General features: G+C 39.9%; 1 protein-coding gene across 1 annotated transcript in view; it reads right to left on the bottom strand.

Moving 5' to 3' along the window:
• Window positions 1-16,903: 16,903 nt before the first annotated feature.
• The window catches only part of AGPAT5 (1-acylglycerol-3-phosphate O-acyltransferase 5), a 79,573-nt gene continuing 72,801 nt past the window's right edge, over window positions 16,904-23,675 (bottom strand). Inside the window, exons 7-8 of the mRNA XM_073675398.1 lie at window positions 20,724-20,847; window positions 16,904-20,085 (exon numbers count right to left, since the gene is read on the bottom strand). Of these exons, the coding sequence (XP_073531499.1) occupies window positions 19,860-20,085; window positions 20,724-20,847 (350 nt within the window). The 3' untranslated portion in view covers window positions 16,904-19,859. The remainder of the gene's footprint in view (window positions 20,086-20,723; window positions 20,848-23,675) is intronic.

Genomic DNA, 23,675 nt, shown 5'->3' with positions numbered 1-23,675 from the left:
AATTTGATACAAGGGCTATAACATGATCTGTAATGAAAACAGGCAAACCCGAGGAATTTGTTCAGAAAAAAGTATCTGTGACCACATACAAGTTCTTCTCACTAAATTAGAATATCATCAAACAGTTAATTTATTTCAGTTCTTCAATACAAAAAGTGAAACTCATATTATATAGAGTCATTACAGAGTGATCTATTTCAAGCTTTTATTTCTGTTAATGACATATAGGAAAAAGACAAAACCCTATATTCAAAATAATATCCTGAGCAAATGAGAAACATGGACATAATAATCCATCATTTGACAAGTAATACAAAACCTGCATGATCAATAAGGTTAGGGAGAGTAGAAGCAACCCCATGCGTATCGCTACAAAGAAGTGTAGCTTCCACAGGGGAAATGGTATAAGTGCCAGATACCTGTTGTCGATATATATATGTCAATAATTTATTAATCAATTACCAGCTGGTGTCGAGAGGACACGATAACCCTGGCGGCACAGTGTTTCAGGAAGTGGGTAAGTGGCACATAGTGATCACATAGGATAACATGTTTGGCACTAGTCAATGCGGTGAAGGATGGCAAGAATAAGTGGAATCAGTCCGCGATGGACCTACTGTGCATGCGTACCCGGCCAAGGGATAAGCCGGAAGTCAGTTTTGAGAAAGAAGCTGACAGAAGTGTTCTGCAATTGACTATGGCACATGCGTGCCCAGCCATAGAGTAGACCGAAAGTCAGTTTTAGGAACACAGGTATATACTGTACAAAGATAGAGAATGATACATATTAATCATAAATGCAGCGCAAATATAACAATGGTTGACAGCAGCACTTGCATCCATCATGGCAGCATAGTAAATCCCCAATAACTACAAAAGTAAACATGAAACTATATATGACTAAGGCACATGCCTAGTCTATACAAATACAAATAACCATTCGTTGTATAACATTACAATGAACATACGATGATATTAGAAAGAAAATAAATTCATTATGCGCTTGCGAAAATTATGGGGGAAAAAAATAATCACAATTGCATAATACAGTAGTGTTGAAAATAATAGCAGTCCAATATGACTAACCAGATTATTCACTGTTTTTGGGATAAATTATATTACCACATGTCAAACAATTTACCAGTTGGTGCAGTAGATTGTAAGAAAACCAACAGACTCAGCATTCATGATCTGCAGGTTTCTGAGTCTGTGTATTTGAATAATTATTTGAAAGGGGGGGGGGGTGTTCAAAATAATATCAGTGTAGAGTTCAATTAGTGAGGTCAATCATTCTGTGAAGAAACGGGTGTGAATTAGGTGGCCCTTATTTAAGGGTGAAGCCAGCACATGTTGTACATGCATTTCTCCTTGAAAGCCTGAGATATATGGGTCATTTGAGACATTGTTCAGAAGAACAGAGTACTTTGAGTAAAAAGTTGATTGGAGAGGGTAAAACTTATAAAGAAGTACAGACAATGATAGGCTGTTCAGCTAAAATGATCTCCAATGTTTTAAAATGGAAAGCAAAGCTAGAGAGACATGGAAGAAAATGGAAGACTACTGTCACACTGGGTATGGGGAGAACCCAGCGCATAACGACAGGAAAATGGAAGGGTGCACTAAAAGTGTGGAAAATGGGTGTGGAGACCCCTAAACAGCTCAAACAAACCCTGACTCCCCTATGAACCCTATATAGGTTCTGCACCTATCGCCGAGCAGGAAACCGGGCCCTAGCTGACCCTAAAGCTAGGCCCTAGGTAGGGAGGGAGAGGGGTGAGCACTAGCCAGCCCCACTGCAAACTAAAGTACACACAAGGGAAACAAACAAGTGAACACACTTAGCTTAAAGATGACACCGCGGAAAACAAGGCAATAATCCAAGAAGGAACTCCAAGAATATTCTAGCCGACTACTAGAATTCCAGGCCTGAATAGATAAGAATCATTCTATCACCAGCAACTCTCTGGAGAAACTGAGTGTATTTAAGGATACAGCAAGGGTGTGGTAATTAGCAGTAGAAGGTGAGAATCACCACTGGGTCCTAAAAGTATAATCCCCAAGCAAGGTGAGGATCACCGCTGGGTCCTAGAGAGAGAGGGATCATAAAAGGATCAGGAAGATGTTTGCAAGGCCAAACGCAGCGACCTTCTACAGCCGGACCCCATATGACTGTCTGTCAAACCTGACACAATCGTGACAGTACCCCCCCCTTCTGCAGGTGGTCTACGGACACTCAGGACCAGGTTTCTCTGGATGAGAGGCATGAAATGAACGAACCAACCTAGGGGCATTCACTGCCGATGCTGAAAACCACATCCTTTCCTTTGAACCGTAACCCCTCCAGCGCACCAAGTACTGAAGGGAATGACACTGAAGATGAGAATCCACAATCTTCGATATTTAGTACTCTAAATTGATTGGGGCGGCGGCGGCAAGGGGGAGGACTCAGGATTTACCACATACTTGAGCAGAGACTTGTGAAACACATTGCGGATCCCAAGAGCCTGAGGTAACTCCAGATGAAACACTGCTGGGTTAATGACGGTGGTTATTTTATAGGGACCAATTAATCTAGGTCCCAGCTTCCAGGAAGGAACCTTTAACTTGATATTCCTGGTGGACAACCACACAAAATCATTCACACTTAGGTCTGGATCTGGCGAGCGTATCCTGTCAGACATACGTTTTTAATAGAAAAAACTGACCGGCACTTCCAAAACAAGAAATAGGTGTGAACAGGTGCTTACTAGGAGCAACCATCTCCATATACAACTAACAAACAAAGTAATCCTCTGTATCGCTAAGTATGTGAACATGAAATATATGAAATATGAATAGCATTACTGCTGTAGAAAATAGAAATAAATGAGAAATCTTAGCGCATAAATTAGCCAATTCATGTGTACCTGGTATCCGCGATAAGGCATTTCTCAAGATACCAGGACCCTATCAATTTGAATACCTCTCCAAAAGACGTCCATCTGCTTATGTGTGGGATAATAAGATCCTGCTGTAATTAAAATTGCCTGTGGAATAAAGGCGGAGTGCTCAGTCAAAGCTTATACATAAAAATAGAAAAAACTGACCAACACTTCTAAAACAAGAAATAGGTGTGAACAGGTGCTTACTAGGAGCAGCCATCTCCTGTAACGCTAAGTATGCGAACATGAAATACATGAAATATCAATTGCATTACTGCTGTAGAAAAGGGTCCTGGTATTTTGAGAAATGCCTTATCGCGGCTACCAGGTACACATGAATTGGCCAATTTATGCGCTAAGATTTCTCATTTATTTCTATTTTCTGCAACAGTAATCCTATTCATATTTCATATATTTCATGTTCGCATACTTAGTGTTACAGAGTGCTACTTTGTTTGTTAGTTGTATATGGATATGGCTGCTCCTAGTAAGATCTGACACACATGTGACAACTACCATTCAAATGGATCGAAGAATAGCCACAATGGTAAAGGCTCAGACAATGATCAGCTCCAGGATGATAAAAGACAGTCTCAAGTTACCTGTGAGTATTGTGACAGTTAGAAGACGCTTGTGTGAAGCTAATCTCTTAGCAAGAAGTCCATGCAAAGTCCCACTGTTAAATAAAAGACATGTACTGAAGCTGATAGAATTTACCAAGGAACACATCAACTGGCCTAAAGAGAAATGGAGAAACATTTTTTGGACTGATGAAAGTAAAATTGTTATTTTTGGGTCCAAGGGCGGCAGACAATTTGTCATATGACCCCCAAACTCTGCATTCAAGCCACAGTACACTCTGAAGACAGTGAAGCACGGTGGTGCAAGCATCATAATATGGGCATGTTTCTCTTACTATGGTGCCAGACCTATTTACTGTACAGCAGGGATCATGGACCAGTTTGCATATATTAAAATATTTGAAGAGGTCATGTTGCCTTATGTTGAAGAGGATATGCCCTTAAAATGGGTGTTTTAACAAGATAACAACCCTAAACACAGCAGTAAACAAGCAAAATCTTGGTTCCAATTCAACAAAATTGAGATTATGGAGTGGCCAGCCCAATCCCTGGACATTAACTTAATAGAACGCTTGTGGGGTGACATCAAAAATGCCGTTTCTGAGACAAAGCCACCAAATGGCAAAAAACTGTGGGATGTAGTCAAAGCATCCTGGACTGGAATAACAGTTGACCGGTGCCAGAAGTTAGTTGACTCTATGCAACATAGATGAGAAGCAGTTCTAAAAACCTGTGCGTATACAACTAAATATTAGGTTAGTGATTCACAGGAATGCTAAATCCTCAAAAGAAAGAGTACATATCGTGAGTTTGTAAAGACAAATGCAGACACTGCTATTTTTTTAGAACAGCCCAATGATCATTTTTTGTTATTTTCTGTAAAGTAGTTAAAAATTATATACATTTCTCTTCATGTTTTGAATTAGAAAACAGTGTGCAATGTTCCCACTGCATGGAAATAAAAACTAGTATAAAGATTTTGTGCTTAACTCATGTTTTTGAACACACTGCTATTATTTTGAATACTACTGTAAATAGAATAGCTGGATTTTAGCCAGCAATAGTGATGTTATAGAATAGCTGGGTTTAAAGGCAGCAGTGGGAAGGTTATGAGAAATCAATATCTGCTTATTTATTAAAGAACCACCCTTTTTCTTATAAAAAAAAATATATATACATAAATATATATCTACTATATAATCGCCTTATCCCGTCTGTCTGTCCGTCCAGGAAATCCCGCGTCGCTGATTGGTCCGGCCGCAGCCAATCAGCAACGTAGGATTTTAGAACAAGTCGGGAGATAGCAGGGCTGACTTCGCCCATGTGGTCATGTGACTCACCAACTGCCCATGACGTACTGAACATGTTTTGTCAGTCACAGTGTGTGATGTACTTCTGTCATGTTTAAGGAATACGTTCTGTCAGTCACAGTGCGACATAGTTCAGTCACGTTTACTAAACACGGTCAGTCAGTGTGTGATGTACTTCTGTCATGTTTAATGAATACGTTCTGTTGGTCACAGTGAGACATAGTTCAGTCACGTTTACTAAACACGGTCAGTCAGAGTGTGATGTACTTCTGTCACGTTCAGTCAACACGTTCTGTCAGTCACAGTGTGATGTACTTCTGTCACGTTTCATTCACCGTGGTACGCGGAACAGGAGACCCCTGGCTGCAGCCGCAAATAGTCGTGATGTAAGCGGAAGCAAGAGCCGGCTGCAGCCGGGGGAATTACGTACTGGCTGTGCGTGGTCAGCGATGCTGTCACAAGCAGTACTGACAACATGACGTAATTGCAAAATTCATTAGGGGCCCCGGGGGGATACATTGGGGGATTAATTTAAAGTAGTGCACAACCCATTTATACACTGCTTCGCTGATTAGTCGCGCCCGGTCGGCCGCATACATATTCTAGAATACCCAATGCGTTAGAATCGGGCCACCATCTAGTATATATATATACACTGTGTTCCAAATTATTATGCAAATAATATTTTCTCAGATTTTCCCAAATTACCTATATGAATTGCAGTCATTGTAATTTTCCAGTCAAATAACTATTAGAGTACAATTGAAAGTTTTTTGTACAAACTGCCTATGATAACAGTATATTTTTTTAAAAAATAAAAAACTCAAACTGCACTCAAAATGCATGTTCCAAATTATTATGCACAGCAGAGTTTTCAACCTTTTCATTTTAACCACTTCGCGCCAGAGCCTGTTTTTGCCTTCGTGACCGGGCCAATTTTTTCAATTCTGACCACTGTCAGTTTATGAAGTAATCACTCTGGAACGCTTCAACGTATTCCCCTGATTCTGAGATTGTTTTTTCATGACATATTGTACTTCATGGTAGTGGTAAAATTTCTTCGATATAACTTGCGTTTATTTGTGAAAAAATCGGAAATTTGGCGAAAATTTTGAAAATTTTGCAATTTTCAAACTTTGAATTTTCATGCCCTTAAATCAGAGAGATATGTCACACAAAATAGTTAATAAATAACATTTCCCACATGTCTACTTTACATCAGCACAATTTTGGAACCAAAATTTTTTTTTTGTTAGAGAGCTAAAAGGGTTAAAAGTTGACCAGCGATTTCTCATTTTTCCAACAAAATTTACAAAAACATTTTTTTAGAGACCACATCATATTTGAAGTCACTTTGAGGGGTCTTTATGACAGAAAATACCCAAAAGTGACACCATTCTAAAAACTGCACCCCTCAAGGTGCTCAAAACCACATTCAAGAACTTTATTAACCCTTCAGGTGCTTCACAGGAATTTTTGGAATGTGGAAGAAAAAAATTAACATTTAACTTTTTTCACAAAAATGTTACTTTAGACACAATTTTTTTTATTTTCACAGGGGTAACAGGAAAAAATGGACCCCAAATTTTTTTGTGCAATTTCTCTTGAGCGTGCTGATACCCCATATGTGAGGGAAAACCACTGTTTGGGCGCACTGCAGGGTTCGGAAGGGAAGGAGCGCCATTAGACTTTTTGAATGTAAAATTTGTCTGAATAATTAGCAGACGCCATGTTGCGTTTGGAGAGCTCCTGATGTGCCTAAACAGTGGAAACCCCCCACAAGTGACACCATTTTGGAAACTAGACCCCTTAGGGAACTTATCTAGATGTGTGGTGAGCACCTTGAACCCCAAGGTGCTTCACAGAAGTTTATAATATTGAGCTGTAAAAATAAAATTTTCACATTTTTCCCACAAAACCGTTTTTCATCCCTTAATTTTGCATTATCATAAGGGTAATAGGATAAATTGCACCATGAAATTTGTTGTTCAATTTCTCCTGAACACGCTGATACCCCATATGTGGAGGCAAATTACTGTTTGGGCGCATGGCAGGGTTTGAAAGGGAAGGAGCGCCATTTGACTTTTTGAATGTAAAATTTGTTTGAATTATTAGCAGTCTCCATGTCGCATTTGGGGAGCCCCTAATGTGCCTAAACAGGGGAAACCCCCCACAAGTGCCACCATTTTGGAAACTAGACCCCTTAGGGAACTTATCTAGATGTGTGGTGAGCACCTTGCACCCCCAGCTGCTTCACAGAAGTTTATAATATTGAGCCGTAAAAATAAAATTTTCACATTTTTCCCACAAAAAATGTTTTTCATTCCCTAATTTTGTATTATCATAAGGGTAACAGGATAAATTGCACCATGAAATTTGTTGTGCAATTTCTCCTGAACACGCCGATACCCCATATATGGAGGCAAATTACTGTTTGGGCACATGGCAGGGTTTGAAAGGGAAGGAGCGCCATTTGACTTTTTGTACAATTTCTCCTGAGTACGCCGATACCCCATATGTGGGGGAAAACCACTGCTTTGGTGTACGGCAGGGTTCGGAAGAGAAAGGAGCGCTATGTTGGCTGGGATAGGCAGCAGACGCCATGTCACATTTGAAGAGTCGCTGACATGCCAAAACAGCAGAAACCCCCACAAGTGACCCCATTTTGTAAACTACACCTCTCAAGGAATTCATCTAGGGAAGTAGTGAGTATTTTTTAATTTTTTAATTTATACCATTGGACAGTGAAAAAAGCATAATTATATTTTTACCACAAAAAAATGTTTTACCCTCAGATTTTACATTTTCACACAGGGCAATGGGTAAACATGGTGCCGAAATGTGTCACACAATTTCTTCTAAAAGTGGCAATACCCCATATGTGGCTGTATCGTACCGCTCAGCCGTACGGCGAGATCTGGGGGGGACGGAGCGCTATTTGACAATTGGAGAACAAATTATTGTAGAATAGGCATTTGGATTTGGGAGCACAACATTTTCTGAATTTCTTTTGGGGGGCAAGGGTCATTTTGCTTTTCCAGAGCCTTTCTGCTACCAGTAACTTGGAAGTCCCTTATATTTTTAACAGATGACGGACCTGAGTGGGGACTAGCTTTTTTTGAGGACTGAGTTGAAGCTTTTATTGGGAACATTTTACGTAACATTTATCCGGCGCTCTAGGCTGAGCACTTACATCGGGGTTTCCATCTAAATTTCCAAGTGATGTAAGTCAGATGAAACGCCTGCAGGATCCATTCACTGTAATGAGGCAGCAGAGTTACTCTGGACTCCGTCTGGCCTCTGTTTAGCGGTGTCCTTTTTTTCAGAAGTGCACAAAACTGTGGCCAACCGCACTTTTATGCACGCCTAAAACAAATGACACCGTGGGATCCCAGGCTAGACGGCGTCCACAGTGGCCTATATCTGCCTCATTGCAGGGAATCTTCCATCATGGGTTCCGGCTGAATCACGTATTTCAGAGATTTACACGGAAACTCTGGTGTAAGTGCTCAGCGCAGAGCACAGGATAAATGTGAGCAGAGCCTTACTGGGATCTTTCGGAGACATAATAAACAAATCAGTAGCAGGTGAAGAATTGGTTTTATTTATTTTTTACGCCGTTCCTAGTGTGATATAACTGATTAGATTACTTTATTCTTCGGGTCGGTGCGATTACAGAGATACCAGATTTATATCGGGTTTTTATGACTGACAGCTGTCACACACTAAAATACGCTTTTTTGCAAAATCTAGTTTTTGCATCACCATATTTTGAGAGGTATAATTTTTCCATATTTCGGCCGACAGAGTCATGTGACGGCTTGTTTTTTGCGGGACGAGTTGACATTTTTATTGGTACCATTTTTGGGAACGTGACATTTTTTGATCGCTTTCTATTCCGTTTTTTGGGAGGTAAAATTAACAAAAACAAACAATTCAGGAATTGTTTTTTGAGGTTTTTTTTTATGCCGTTCTGCGTGTGGTAAAAATTATCAGGCAGCGTTATTCTTGGGGTCAGTACGTTTACAGCGATACTACACTTACTGTATTTTTTTTATGTTTTGGCGCTTTTACACAATAAAACAATTTTATAGAAAAAAATATTTTTTTTGCATTGCTTTATTCTGAGCGCTATAACTTTTTTATTTTTCGGCTGATGGAGCTGTATGGCAGCTTTTTTTTTGCGGAACAAGATGACGTTTTCAGCGGTACCATTTTTATTTCTATTTTGTTTTTTGATCGCATTTTTTTCCACTTTTTGTTTGGCGATATGATGAAAAAGCATATTTTTTTGCTCCGTTTTTTATTTATTTTTATTACGGTGTGCACAGAAGGAGTTAATTAGTGTGACAGTTTTATAGCTCGGGTTGTTTCGGACGCGGTGATACCAAATATGTGTACTTTTTTTGGTTTTGTAAAAATATACGGATTTATTGGTTTAATATTTTATTTATTTATTTTTATTTATTTTGTGATTTTTTTTTTTTAATAGTTTAAAAACTTTTTTTTACATTTTTACTTAGTCCCTGTATGGGACATTAATTTTTATTTTTCTGATCACTGATCTCATGTAATGTAATAGACATATATTACATTACATGAGATCTTCCCTGACTGTTTCAGTCAGTCTCCTGTCTGGCTCAGCTTGCAGGCTGAGCCAGACAGGACACCATATATGGCAGAGCTGGAGGCGGTCATGTGACCTCCAGCTGCCATAGCAACCCCAGGTCCTGGAAGGAAACGGAGGTCTTCGGAGAGGTAAGACGACCCACTCTCCTCCTGCTGTCTCCTATATGCCGCGATCACTATAGATCGCAGCATATAGAAGACAGCAAGGGGTTAACATCACTGGGACCTGATCTAATCAGGTCCCGATGATGTTCCCTGTCAGAGCTAACGCTCTGCACCGGAATCGCAGAGCTTGCAGGACCCTGGGGGTCCTGAGCGCTGCGAGACCACCCACCGTTTTTAAACGTCGGCGCTGCACAGAGCCCGGCAAGCGCCGACGTTTATCTACAGTGGGCGGTCGGGAACCGGTTAATAAAGAGCAAAAAATGGTCATTTTTGAAATTATAAGCATTAGCAGGTTATTACAAACCGAAATCAAACAGTTTTCAACTCAAAACTTTATTCTAGGTGATGTTACATTTGCACATAGGACCCCTTGTTCGAAAGGAGCTTCTGAACTCTCTCGTCCATTGAATTTGTCAGGTTTTGGATGGTTTCTGCTTTAATTGTTTTGCATGAGGACAGAATCATGCATGAAAATGATCTTGCTGCGGAATGCACGGTTCTTCTTCTTGAACCATGGAAGGAAGTGCTGTTTGAGAAACTCAACATACATTATGGAGTTCATCTTTACCCCTTCAGGGATCCTAAAAGGGCTCTCTCCCCAAAACATTACTCCACCTCCTCCTTGTTAGCGCCGTAGCCGTGTTTGCATGGGGTGTCCATCAACCAGCCATCCTCCACTCCATCCATCTGGACCATCGAGATCATTTCATGCATGATAATGCCCCGTCTCATGCTGCACATAACACATCTGCATCTCTGGCTGCTATGGGCATAAAAGGGGACAAACTTATGGTGTGGCACCCATGCTCCTATGACCTCAACCCCATTGAGAACCTCTGGAGCATCATCAAAAGGAGTGTCTATGATGGCGGGAGGCAGTTCACATCTAAGCAACAGCTCTGGGAGGGTATTCTGTCCTCATTCAAAACAATTAAAGCAGAAACCATCCAAAACCTGACAAATTCAATGGACGAGAGAGTTCAGAAGCTCCTTTCGAACAAGGGGTCCTATGTGCAAATGTAACATCACCTAGAATAAAGTTTTGAGTTGAAAACTGTTTGATTTCAGTGTGTAATAACCTGCTAATGCTTATAATTTCAAAAATGACCATTTTTTTGCTCTTTATTAAAATGAAAAGGTTGAAAACTCTGCTGTGCATAATAATTTGGAACATGCATTTTGAGTGCAGTTTGAGTTTTTTATTTTTTTAAAAATATCCTGTTATCATAGGCAGTTTGTACAAAAACCTTTCAATTGTACTCTAATAGTTATTTGACTGGAACATTACAATGACTGCAATTCATATAGGTAATTTGGGAAAATCTGAGAAAATATTATTTGCATAATAATTTGGAACATAGTGTATAGGTAATAAAAATACTTCAATTTAGAAAAAAAATATAATACACAATGGACATGAATATATGCATAATTAAAAAGGCATGATAAAATACCAAAGAATATGAGATAGACCAAAAATGATGTGCTGAAATTCATGACGAAAAACATAATAACCACAAAGGTGGTAAGTGACAGTGATCGTTTTTTCTGAACAACTCCCTATTTCTCCCCTAATTGTACATAGTGGTCTATTCTCTATTGCTGGCTAAAACCCAGCTATTCTATTTATAATGTAATTGTGATTACGTTTTTTTCTCATCATTTGTGCAAGCACATAATGAATGTTTTATTTCTAATATCATTGTATGCTGATTGTAATGTTATACAATGAATGGTTATTTGTATTTGTATAGACTAGGCATGTGCCTTAGTCATATCTATTTTCATGTTTACTTTTGTAGTTATTGGGGACTTACTATGCTGCCATGATGGATGCAAGTGCTGCTGTCAACCATTGTTATATTTGTGCTGCATTTAAGATTAATATGTATCATTCTCTATCTTTGTACAGTATTTACCTAAAACTGACTTCCGGTCTACTCTATGCGCAGTAGGTCCATCGTGCACTGATTCCACCAGTTATTCTTGCCGTCCTTCACCTGATTGGCTAGCGCTGAGCATGTGATCCTACGTGATCACTATGTGCCACTTAACCCCGGCATCACAGCGTTTCAGGAAATAGGTATCGTGTCCTCTCGCCAGCAGCTGGTAATTAACAAATTGTCATATATATATATATATATATATATATATATATATATATATATTGGCAACAGGTATCTGGCAATTATACCATTGCCCCTGAGGAAGCTACACTTCTTTGTAGCGATACACGTAGGGTTGCTCCTACCTTCCCCTAACCTTATGGATCATGCAGGTTTTGTATTACTTCTTGGACATAATAATCCATAATTTCACATGTTTCTCATTTGCTCAGGATATTATTTTGGATATAGGGTTTTGTCTTTTTCCTATATATGACACTTGCCAGGATTGATCAGGTTACCCTTGGTTAACATATAGCACCTTATTTGCAGGCGAATTTGTGCCTGACACTATTTTGCATGGCACTTTAATATTGGAGGATTTATCAATAATCACTTTGTGTAAGTTGTGCATTATATACATCAAATGTGGTCACAGATACTTTTTTTCTGAACAAATTCCTCGGGTTTGCCTGTTTTCATTACAGATCATGTTATTTATGACCTTTTTCTAATCAATTATTCTTCTATCATAATACCTATTAGCGTGGGTATACCATGACTCTCTACTTGGAGTTTATAGGTTGTAATCATGGGCTTTTTGGCTGTTTTAACTGTTTTTAATTGTATTCTGTTGTCTATATACAAGTGCTTCTCACTAAATTAGAATATCATCAAAAAGTTAATTTATTTCAGTTCTTCAATACAAAAAATGAAACTCATTATATAGAGCAGGGGTCTCAAACTCGACTGGGTATATGGGCCGCACACGTAAAAAAATTTAATTTGGGGGGCCGCATTGTTTGCAGGACAAAGTGACATTTTTAGTGATACCATTTTTTTTCTATACACCTTTTGAACATTTTTGCTGTTTTATTTTTCATAGCTTGGATCGTTATGGATGTGGCGATAAAACATGCACTTTTTTTTGTTTACTTTTTGTTTAGATATAAAGCAGCATTTTTAGTGGCAAAATATTTTTTCATGCTTTATTTTGAAGTTTTTCTGCCAAAATCTTGTAGTAATGTGCCCCTCCCTGGTCTGCATCTTGTAATGTCCCCCATCTTTGTCCCCATCTTGTCGTAATGTCACATGCCGGTCGCCATCTTTTAGGACTGTCCCCAGCCTGGTCCCCATCTTTTAGGACTTTCCCCAGCCTGGTCGCCATCTTGGAGGACTGTCCCCAGCCTGGTCCCCATCTTGGAGGACTGTCCCCAGCCTGGTCCCCATCTTGGAGGACTGTCCCTTGTGCCGTTCTACACATACAAGAGAAAAAAAAAAAAAAGAATCTTCTCACCTGTCCTCCGTTCCCTCGGCGTCCTTTCTGCACCTATGGCCCACAGGCACCATAGACCCTGATCGCGGCCCGGTCCGGGAGCTGCCGGCAGCTGCGCTTCAGTTAAGTGTATTGCTGCGCAGAGACCGGCTCTCTTCACAGCAATACCAGTGCCAGCAGGTGGCCTATCAGAGCCTAGCAGCTGACATCTGCACGTGTCAGTGACGTCATACGCTGCTGTTCTGGGACGCAGATGTCAGCTGCTTGAATCTGATAGGCCGGCGGCTGACACTGGTATTGCTGTGCAGAGAGCCGATCTCTGTGCGGCAATACACTGAACTGAGGAGCAGCTGCCGGCAGCTCCTGGACAGGGCCGCGATCGGGGTCTATGGTGCCTGCAGGCCGCATGAAGCATCTTGAAGGGCCACGTGTTTGAGACCCCTGATATAGTCATTACAAACAGAGTGATCTATTTCAAGTGTTTATTTCTGTTAATTTTGATGATTATGGCTTACAGCCAATGAAAAAACACAAAAGTCATTATCTCAGTAAATTAGAATAATTAACAAAACACACCTGCAAAGGCTTCCTAAGCGTTTAAAAAGGTCACTTAGTCTGTTTCAGTAGGCGCCACTGTATTGAAGATCCAAAATAAATTAACTTTTTGATATTCTAATTTAGTGAGAAACACTTGTACATCATTTGTTAATAAAAAAAAATATTCTTTGATTTTTGAGAGATCCCCAGTTTTGCAAATCTTTTCTTATTCTTAATCATGTCTGCTTCATATGCTTTGGGTTGATCTCTTGACTATTTGGGTGGTGCCCGCCCTCACTGTTTATCAAATACTTATTTCATGCAATAACATGCAAATTAATTATATAAAAATCATACAATGTGATATTCAGAATTTTTTTTTACATTTGGTCTAACAGCAAACTTAACCCCATAGAGAATCTATGTGGTATTGTCTAGAGGAAGATGAGAGACACCAGACCCAACAATGCAGACGAGCTGAAGGCTGCTATCAAAGCAACCTGGGCTTCCATAACACCTGAGCAGTGCCACAGGATGATCGCCTCCATGCCACGCCACATTGATGCAGTAATTGATGCAAAAGGAGCCCCGACCAAGTATTGAGTGCATTTACTGATCATACATTTCAGTAGACCAACATTTCGGAATTTAAAAACATTTTCCAAGCTGTTGTTATAAAGTATTCTAATTCACTGAGATAATGACTTTTGTGTTTTCATTGGCTGTAAGCCATAATCATCAACACTAACAGAAATAAACACTTGAAATAGATCACTCTGTTTGTAATGACTATATAATATGAGTTTCACTTTTTGTATTGAGGAACTGAAATAATTAACTTTTTGATGATATTCTAATTTAGTGAGAAGTACTTTTATATAGTCACAAATGTCATGATATTTTTCTAACAAACACAGCAACAGAGCCCAAAATTAATAAACACTGTGGTTCATGAAGAGTTGATGGTTTTGTATTGGTTACCATACATTCCTATATAAACTTCACATCTGTGTGTCAATTAAATTGTTCTGAGATAATGTGTATGCGATTTATTTTTGAAAACTCACTTTCAGTGTGCTGGATCTGACTTTCATCCTTTTTTGTTCCAGGTGTCCATTTTGAACATGTGTGTGGCATCAGTTTTTCTCCTTTCAAAAAAAAAAAAAATAAATTCAAGTTTCTGTTACTAGTGATGATCGTAAGTGCTTGTTACTTGAGTTTGCTGAGGGTGCTCTGGTATGCACAGAGTATCGCGGGTGCTGGAGTGACATGTTCGAGTCCCCGTGGCCGCATGTTTTGCGGATGCTAAGACTGCCACAAAACATGCGGTGATTGCCTGACAAACACAGACATGTTTTGTGGCTAACAGCCGCGAAACATGCAACCGCAGGGACTCGAACATGTCACTCCAGCACCCGCGATACTCTGTGCATACCAGAGCACCCTCAGCAAACTCAAGTAACGAGAACTTGCGCTCATCACCTTCTCCTACCCAATAAACAGTAAAAATGGACAGCATTCAGATAACACACAGATGGCAACCGAGAGCTATTGGTTCCTTTGATGTATATATGTACACAAATAGGCATTTTTGATCCACAAAAAGCATAAAAAGTTTTTTTTTCTAGTATTCCATAACATTCTTCCCAAAATAATGAATGTGGACATGGCCAAAAACACGGATGGAACGCGCATGTAAAACGAGAATGTCTGAATGGGGCTTTAGAGTGAAGGCAGCTATTTTGCAGCAATATGCAATATTTTTGAGCAGGTAGAAAGGTTAAATACTAGAAAAAATTATCAAAAACAGCAATCTTGCGCAATGGCTGCATTTCTGCAGGTCCAAATCTCTTTGGAGTGTGAGTTTCTAACAATTGGCAACTACAGTGGCTTGTGAAAGTATTCACCTCTTTGGCATTTTTCGTGTTTTGCTACCTCAAAACTTGGAATTTCAGGTTTTTTTTTTTGAGGGTTTGCATCAGTTCATGTAAAGAACATGCCTACAAAGGTTAATATTTGGTTTTCTTTTTGTGATGGAAACAACAAATAGGACAAAATAACTGAAAACTTCAGTGTCCATAACTATTCAAACCCCTAAAGTCAGTACTTTATAGAGCCTCCTCTTTTGCGGCAATTACAGCAGCAAGTCGCTTTGGATAAGCATCTATGAGCTTTCCACATCTTGCCACTGGGATTTTTGCCCATTCCTCAAGTCAAACTGCTCCAGCTCATTCAAGTTAGATGGTTTCCTCTTATGAACAGTAATCTTCAAGTCTGGACACAGATTCTCAATTGGACTAAGGTCTGAGCTTTGACTAGACCACTCCAGAACATTTACACGTTTCCCCTTAAACCACTCAATTGTTGCTTAAGCAGTATGCTTTGGGTCATTGTCTTGTTGGAAAGTTAACCTTAGTCCCAGTCTCAAATTATTGACAAACAAGAGCTTACCTTACTGGCCATAAAGTTCAATTTTGGCTTCATTTGACCACACCACCTTCCTCCATACATTTGGGGAGTGTCCAACATGTCTTTTGGCAAACTGAAAACGAACCTTACAATTTTTGTGTGTAAGTAAAGGCTTTTTTTCTGCCCAATCTTCCACCTCTATGGAGTGTTCGACTTGTGATCTTATGGACAGATATTCCAGTCTCTGGGAACTCTGCAGCTCCTTCAGGGTTACCTTTAGTCTCTGTGCTGCCTATCTGATTAGTGCCCTGATTGCCCGGGCTGAGAGTTTTGGTGGGCGGCCCTCTCTTGGCAGGTTTGTTGTGGTATCATGTTCATTCCATTTGATGATAATGGATTTGATGGTGCTCAGGGGGATCATCAGAATTGGGATATTTTTTATTAAAATCCAACCCTGACTTCTCAACAAACATTGTCCATGACTTGTTTGGAGATCTCCTTGGTCTTCATGGTGTTGTTTGGTTAGTGGTGCCGCTAGCTTAATGGTGTTGCAGCCTCTGTGGCCTTTCAGAAAAAGTGTCTATATACTGACAGACTATGTGACACTTAGATTGCACACAGATGGACTTCCTTTCACTAAGCATGTGACTTATGAAGGTAATTGCTTGCATCAGAAATTTTTAGGGGTGAATAGAAATGCACATGCCAATTTTTAGTTATTTGATCCCATAATTTTATTTATACCCATATATTTTTCTCATTTCAGCAACTTAGACTATTTAGTGCTGATGCATCACACACAAATCGGATTACAAAAATATTTAAACACAGGTTGTAATATAACAAAATAGGTAAAAAGCCAAAGGGGTGTGAATACTTTTGCAAACCACTGTATGTCACACAAACACACACATTATAATAATAACATAAGTAAAGCAACTTGTAATATTAAATGTAGATTTTTATTTTTTTTTTTACTTGGCAACACAGCACAGAAACTTTACATTAGGTAATGGGCATTTTATATAAACACACAATAATGAGCATGATGTAATAATGATACACTTTAATATATATCCTTTTAAACAAATACATTGTTAAAACTAATTTTTGGCAACAGAATGTGTTAAATGTGATAAAGAACAGCAGTGCAATCTCCATTTTTTCTACAGAATTCATTATTCCTGACACATGAAAAAGAGTCTGAGTGCCCACAAAGGCTGGATGTAGTGGAGACATCAAAGAGCCAGAAAGCTCTGGGGCCCTTGGTTATCTAGACAAACAACTTTTACTAATATATCTTCCTCCCACACATTAAAAAATCTGTCAAGTGTCAGCTCAACATGGGTGAAACATGGCTCCCACAATGAATTAGAAATCATGTTTTTCCAGAGTAATTTCACAAAGTCATATGATACGTATAAAACAATGTACCAAATTTTTCTGAAAAACAAGTTTAAAGAAAGAATGAAAACTGCTTATTTCAAGTAAAGGACAAACCATCTGTTTCCACATTGGAGACAGAAGAGGGTGACAAAGGAGCAAACATGTAATGCGGCTTAAAAAAGGGGGAAATGTCCATAGTGCTCCATTATAGATGGAGGAGGAAGGAATGTTCTTTTGTCCTCCTGGAGGTATAGAATAGCATTGCTAGACTGTCCATAGCAGAGTCCAGAATTTTTTTTTATAGAAGCTTGCACGTTGCTGAATCAGTTATAGTATACAGGAGATACCAATACATAGAGGCAGACGTTTACATTGGTTAACTGGGAAATGTCAGCAACTATGTCATCAAAACAAAAGGAAAGAACATAACTGAGTACAAACTATCCTTTAGCTTTCCTCATCCCCAACTACAAAAAAAACACTTCCGTATAATTTAAAGAGGTTGTCCACTACTTTATAGAACTGATGACCTATCCTTCAGTTGGGTCATCAACGTTTGATTGGTCAGGGTCCAACACCCGGCACCGCCGTCCAGCTGTTCTCAATGTTGGAGGCCACCAGCCGGAAAAGCTCACTTGCGGAGCTGGTTGTCTTCTGATACTGGACGGGCTGGGTACTACAGATCCACTTCCTATTGATTTCAATAGGAGGAGGGTGTGCAGTACCCTGCCACTGCCACTATCAGAAGATGGCCAGCTCCGCATTTGCGACTGCTGCCACCGACACCGAGAAGAGCTAATCGGTGGGGGTGCCGGGTGTCAGACCCCGACAGATCAGACATTGATGACCCATCCTAAGGATAGATCATCAATGCTAAAGTAGCGGACAACCTCTTTAAGTGAATATTTTCTAAGCCACATTTGTACCTACAAGTTGTGGCTGCCCGACTCTTGTTGCAACAAGTTGACAGACCCTTGCAGGAGAGGGCGACATGGAATTAAACCTCGATGTAAGTGCTGATTATTCTTCCATAAGCGGAGATAATGCTCAACTCCATCAGGGCTATGTAATGGTACTCAACTACATATCTATATCTACATATCGGGATATTTACTGCTTGATCACTCTTAAACATTAAATACCCAACCCGTTACCATGAAATTAAATTATATTTTTACTGATTCTAATATAACTTCAAGGAATAAATTATACCGACTAATCAATGTCTCTCTGATTGATAAGCATTTATATGCAAAAAGGCCATAAACAAAACAACGTAAAAAGGCACATAAGCATTGATGGGGATGATGACTCCATATTTCTCTACAGCATCAGCCTGCAGTAAGGCATAGCACCATATCGGACGGTATTGCTTAAACCCATGACACTACTGCATTATTTCATTCATTGCAATTTTTATAAATGACTGAACGCTTCCACTGACATGATTGAGCAAAGCAAGGTGTAAAATAGAATGCAAAAAAGCACAGAAAATTATAGCGGTTAAAGATGTAACACAAAGGGGAAAAAAAACACGTTTTCCGTGAATGCAGATGCTAGCACCACAAATTGCTTTTCAATTGTGTTAGACTGAAAATTGACCAGTATGTAAAAAACAGAAAAAAAAGAATATTTAACCATTCACCGCTTATGACAAACACATGGGGTGACCTTTTAAGAACACTGCTGCTCTGCAACCTTCCGCTAGTTCCGTACAAATATATCCAAGAATAACAAAAACTTTTATCAAATATTAAGCAAGAGAAAGTGGCCAAGGTTGAAGAATCCCTCAATTGCACGTCCACAGGGGTCCAATATTTAGTAGATTACTACAATAATGGTGTAAAGGATCAGATTTTACAAATCTCATCCACATAAAGCAGAGAAAATCTGTTGCAAAAATTGAGCAGCGCTGTAGATTTGACATCCACGTGTCAATTTCTGCCTCACATTTCCACTGCAGACTTAATCCTTTGCAACGTAAATGCTGAAAACTATACTAAAATCACACAAAATGCAGCTGAAATGTCATGTGGAAGCACCCTAAATGTAGATGAGAAATGGGGGAAAAAATATTAGAACAAGAGACCAAGATGCCATTACACAAGTAAATCTGTCACCTGTACAGACATACAATGGCCACATAGAATATGTTGGATAGGCAAAGTCTCCCAGCTACCAGGGTTCTTGGCGGACGGTACAAGGTCAATCATACCACTATCATCATGGCAGGGTTAGGCATTGGCACATGTGTGGCTAGAATTAATGGATGTTGCACTCAATAAAATGGTGCTCTGGTTAATGGTAAGCATCTATGCTGATAAAGTTAAGGATGGATTATAACAATAGGAATTTTGCTGAACTTTAGGACACTAGAACAAATTATCTCACACAAATCGCACTTGAGACTAGACACATTTCCAGCACGCTTACATTCTACCGATTTCAATGTAGTCATGAATAAGGCAGAACATACAAGGTGTTCAGTTCTGGACAAAAGATTTGGTATAATGTGCAACTGGTAAAGACTAATGGTCCGTTTAGGCTTTGATGCTGACCCAAAGGCAGCCAATTAAAGTTCCATATATCCAAGTGTTCATGTAAACTTTCCTCCCAGTTTCTGTGCAAAGCATGCCAGCTGTTATACCAGTTAAAATGAACAATGATGGCATAGTTTTCTTCAAGCTGAGCTTTGCAATGTCACCTTCTCCAGGGAATTTATTACGTTTTTCAGGATCTGTAGCTTCATAAAACTCTGTAAGTAACCTAGAAATAAGGCAAAAAAAAAAGGATGATTCGATTTTTTTTTTTTTACTAGAACTATATATTCTGCCTAGGGGGTTAAAACATTAATCCATGAAATATGCAAGGTATAAGTGCAAACAGCAAAGAGGCCAATAATGCAAGGAAGGAATGAGCTCTAATAGCAGATACTGCCCATACATTAAACCAAACACATAAAAGCAAATAGTCTCTGACAGGCTAATACTTAAAGGGGCTGTTCAGGCATATAACACTGATAAGTCATCCATAAAATAGGTCATCGAGATCATATAAGTCAGGATCTGACACCCAGCACCCCAAAGATCAGCTGTAATCAAGGGGTGGTAAGGGGCTGAACATCATCTCTGTGCATTATGTAGTGGTTACTCCCAAATACTGCAGATCAGTTTTGGTTGAAGAGAATAGTAGCTGATCTGCAGCACCTGGCAGCAATTGTTGCACAATAAATGGAGGTTTACAGTTCAGGTTTGTCGGTTACATCCAGCTAGTGCTAAAGGTAATAATGGTTAATCAATGGGGGGTGCCTATTATATGTCTGGACAACCACTTTAATGTGTACATTTAGTCCATGCTAAATCCGACATGTAAACCAATTTATGTACCCCAATTTATTTACATACCTATCTTTAATCTCAAAGCGCTCATGAAGCCATCTTCTCATGAAGGACTGCTCTGTGGGTATATCCTTAATGTCGATACGATCTACATTTATGTGAATTTTTGGACATTCCTTGCAAAGAAATTCTGCAGAAATAGGGAAAATAATATTAGACTGCGAGAAGAAAAGGGAGAGCAAATAGAAATGTCCATCACTTAATTAAATTACCATATATACTCGTGTATAAGCAGACTTTTTCAGCACATTTTTTATGCTGAAAAAGCCCCCCCCTCGGCTTACAGTGGTTGCGGAAAGTATTCAGACCCCTTTAAATCTTTCACTCTTTGTTTCATTGCAGCCATTTGGTAAATTCTAAAAAGTTCATTTTTTTTCTCATTAAAGTACACTCTGCACCCCATCTTGACTGAAAAAAACAGAAATGTAGAAAGTTTTGCAAATTTATTAAAAAAGAAAAACTGAAATATCACATGGTCATAAGTATTCAGACCCTTTGCTCAGTATTGAGTAGAAGCACCCCTTTGAGCTAGTACAGCCATGAGTCTTCTTGGGAATGATGCAACAAGTTTTTCACACCTGGATTTGGGGATCCTCTGCCATTCTTCCTTGCAGATCCTCTCCAATTCCGTCAGGTTGGATGGTGAATGTTGGTGGACAGCCATTTTCAGGTCTCTCCAGAGATGCTCAATTGGGTTTAGGTCAGGGCTCTGGCTGGGCCAGTCAAGAATAGTCACAGAGTTGTTCTGAAGCCACTCCTTTGTTATTTTAGCTGTGTGCTTAGGGTCATTGTCTTGTTTGAAGGTGAACCTTCGGCCAAGTCTGAGGTCCAGAGCACTCTGGAAGAGGTTTTCAACCAAGATCTCTCTGTACTTGGACGCATTCATGTTTCCTTAAATTGCAACCAGTCGCCCTGTCCCTGCAGCAGAACAACACCCCCATAGCATGATGCTGCCACCATGTTTCACTGTTGGGATTGTATTGGGCAGGTGATGAGCACCGCTTAGAATTATCACCAAAAAGTTCTCTCTTTGTCTCATCAGACCAGAGAATCTTATTTCTCATAGTATGGGAGTCCTTCATGTGTTTTTGAGCAAATTCTATGCAGGCTTTCATATGTCTTGCACTGAGGAGAGGCTTCCGTCGGGCCACTGTGCCATAAAGGCCCAACTGGTGGAGGGCTGCAGTGATAGTTGACTTTATGGAATTTTCTCCCATCTCCCTGCTGCATCTCTGGAGCTCAGCCACAGTGATCTTGGGGCTGTTCTTTACCTCTCTCACTAAGGCTCTTCTCCCACGATTGCTCAGTTTGACTGGACGGCCAGGTCTAGGAAGACTTATGGTGGTCCCAAACTTCTTCCATTTAAGGATTATGGAGGCCACTTAGGAATCTTGAGTAATGCAGAAATTCTTTTGTAACCTTGGCCAGATCTGTGCCTTGCCACAATTCTGTCTCTGAGCTCCTTGGGCAGTTCCTTTGAGCTCATGATTCTCGACATGCACTGTGAGCTGTGAGGTCTTCTATAGACAGGTGTGTGTCTTTCCAAATCAAGTACTATCAGTTTAATTAAACACAGCTGGACTCCAGTGAAGTAGAACCATCTCAAGGAGGATCACAAGTAAATGGACAGCATGTGACTTTAATAGGAGTGTCTGAGCAAAGGGTCTGAATACTTATGACCATGTGATATTTCAGTTTTTCTTTAATAAATATGCAAAAATTTCTACATTTGTTTTTTTTTCAGTCAAGATGGGGTACAGAGTATACATTAATGTGAAAAAAATGAACTTTTCAGAATTTACCAAATGGCTGCAATGAAACAGAGTGAAAAATGTAAAGGGGTCTGAAAACTTTCCGTACCCACTGTACACTCGAGTGAGGATCCCACTTACATTCCGGCTGTGGATGGTGGGGGAAGGGAGGCACGGCGGCGGACGAGCGGGGCACAGGCAGTAGCCGGCTGCTGCAGCGATCACATGTGCCCACGATTAATGAGAATTAATATTCACTCCTCTCCACGCCCATGCGAGTGGAGAGGAGTGAATATTCATTCATCTTAATAGCGCACACTGTCAATTGCAGCCGCCGGCTCCTGCAGCTTCTCAGCGATCCTCTGTGCCAGCTATTAGAGTATGAATACTCACTCCTTCCACTCCCATGGGCGTGGAGAGGAGTGAATATTCATTCTCTTTAGTAGCGGGCACACAGGATCACTGAACAGCAGCAGGAAACCAGCGTCTGCGACTGACAGTGTACGCTATTAAAGAGGCAGCGCTGGAGCAGAGGGAAGGTGAGTAAAATTGTTTATTGTTTTTCATGTGTGCAGTGATGGGGGGGCCATGCATACCAGGTTTGGGGATGAGGGGGCCACGCATACCAGAATTGGGGATGAGGGGGCCACGCATACCAGAATTGGGGATGAGGGGGCCATGCTTACCAGGATGGAGAAATTTACGAGTAGCTGCAGCATTTCCCACCCTAGGCTTATACTCGAGTCAAGTTTTCCCAGTTTTTTGTGGTAAAATTAGGTGCCTCGGCTTATATTCAGGTCGGCTTATACTCGAGTATATGGTACATTTATCTCTCACTTCACCAGTATTATCATACAGTCATAAAAACAATAGATAAATTAGACCATAAGAGCAAAACCATATCCTTAGGTAGATGTAACCAAAAACTGAGGGGTCTCAATTGAAGAAAGAAATTACATGAAAGTTATAGTATAAATCATATAAAAGTTAGGTAGAAAAACAAGAAGCTAGAGGATTCTAATAAATGGTTTGTTGTGAGGAAAATTAAATGTCCGTTTTATATTAAACCCTTCTATCTCTAGGGCAGGGATGTCAAACTCAAACACACAGAGGGTCAAAATTAAAAACTTAGACAAAGTCATGGGCCAACCAGTATATAGTATAATGGGTTCCACAAAGTCTTCCATACAGAATAATGGGCCCCACA

The sequence above is a fragment of the Phyllobates terribilis genome, unplaced genomic scaffold (genome assembly GCF_046119375.1).
Source record: "Phyllobates terribilis strain yellow unplaced genomic scaffold, ASM4611937v1 Scaffold_3__8_contigs__length_932513732, whole genome shotgun sequence".
Classification (NCBI taxonomy): Eukaryota; Metazoa; Chordata; class Amphibia; order Anura; family Dendrobatidae; genus Phyllobates; species Phyllobates terribilis.
Note: the sequence above shows the minus strand (reverse complement) of the source record. Positions and strands in the feature narration are given on the sequence as shown.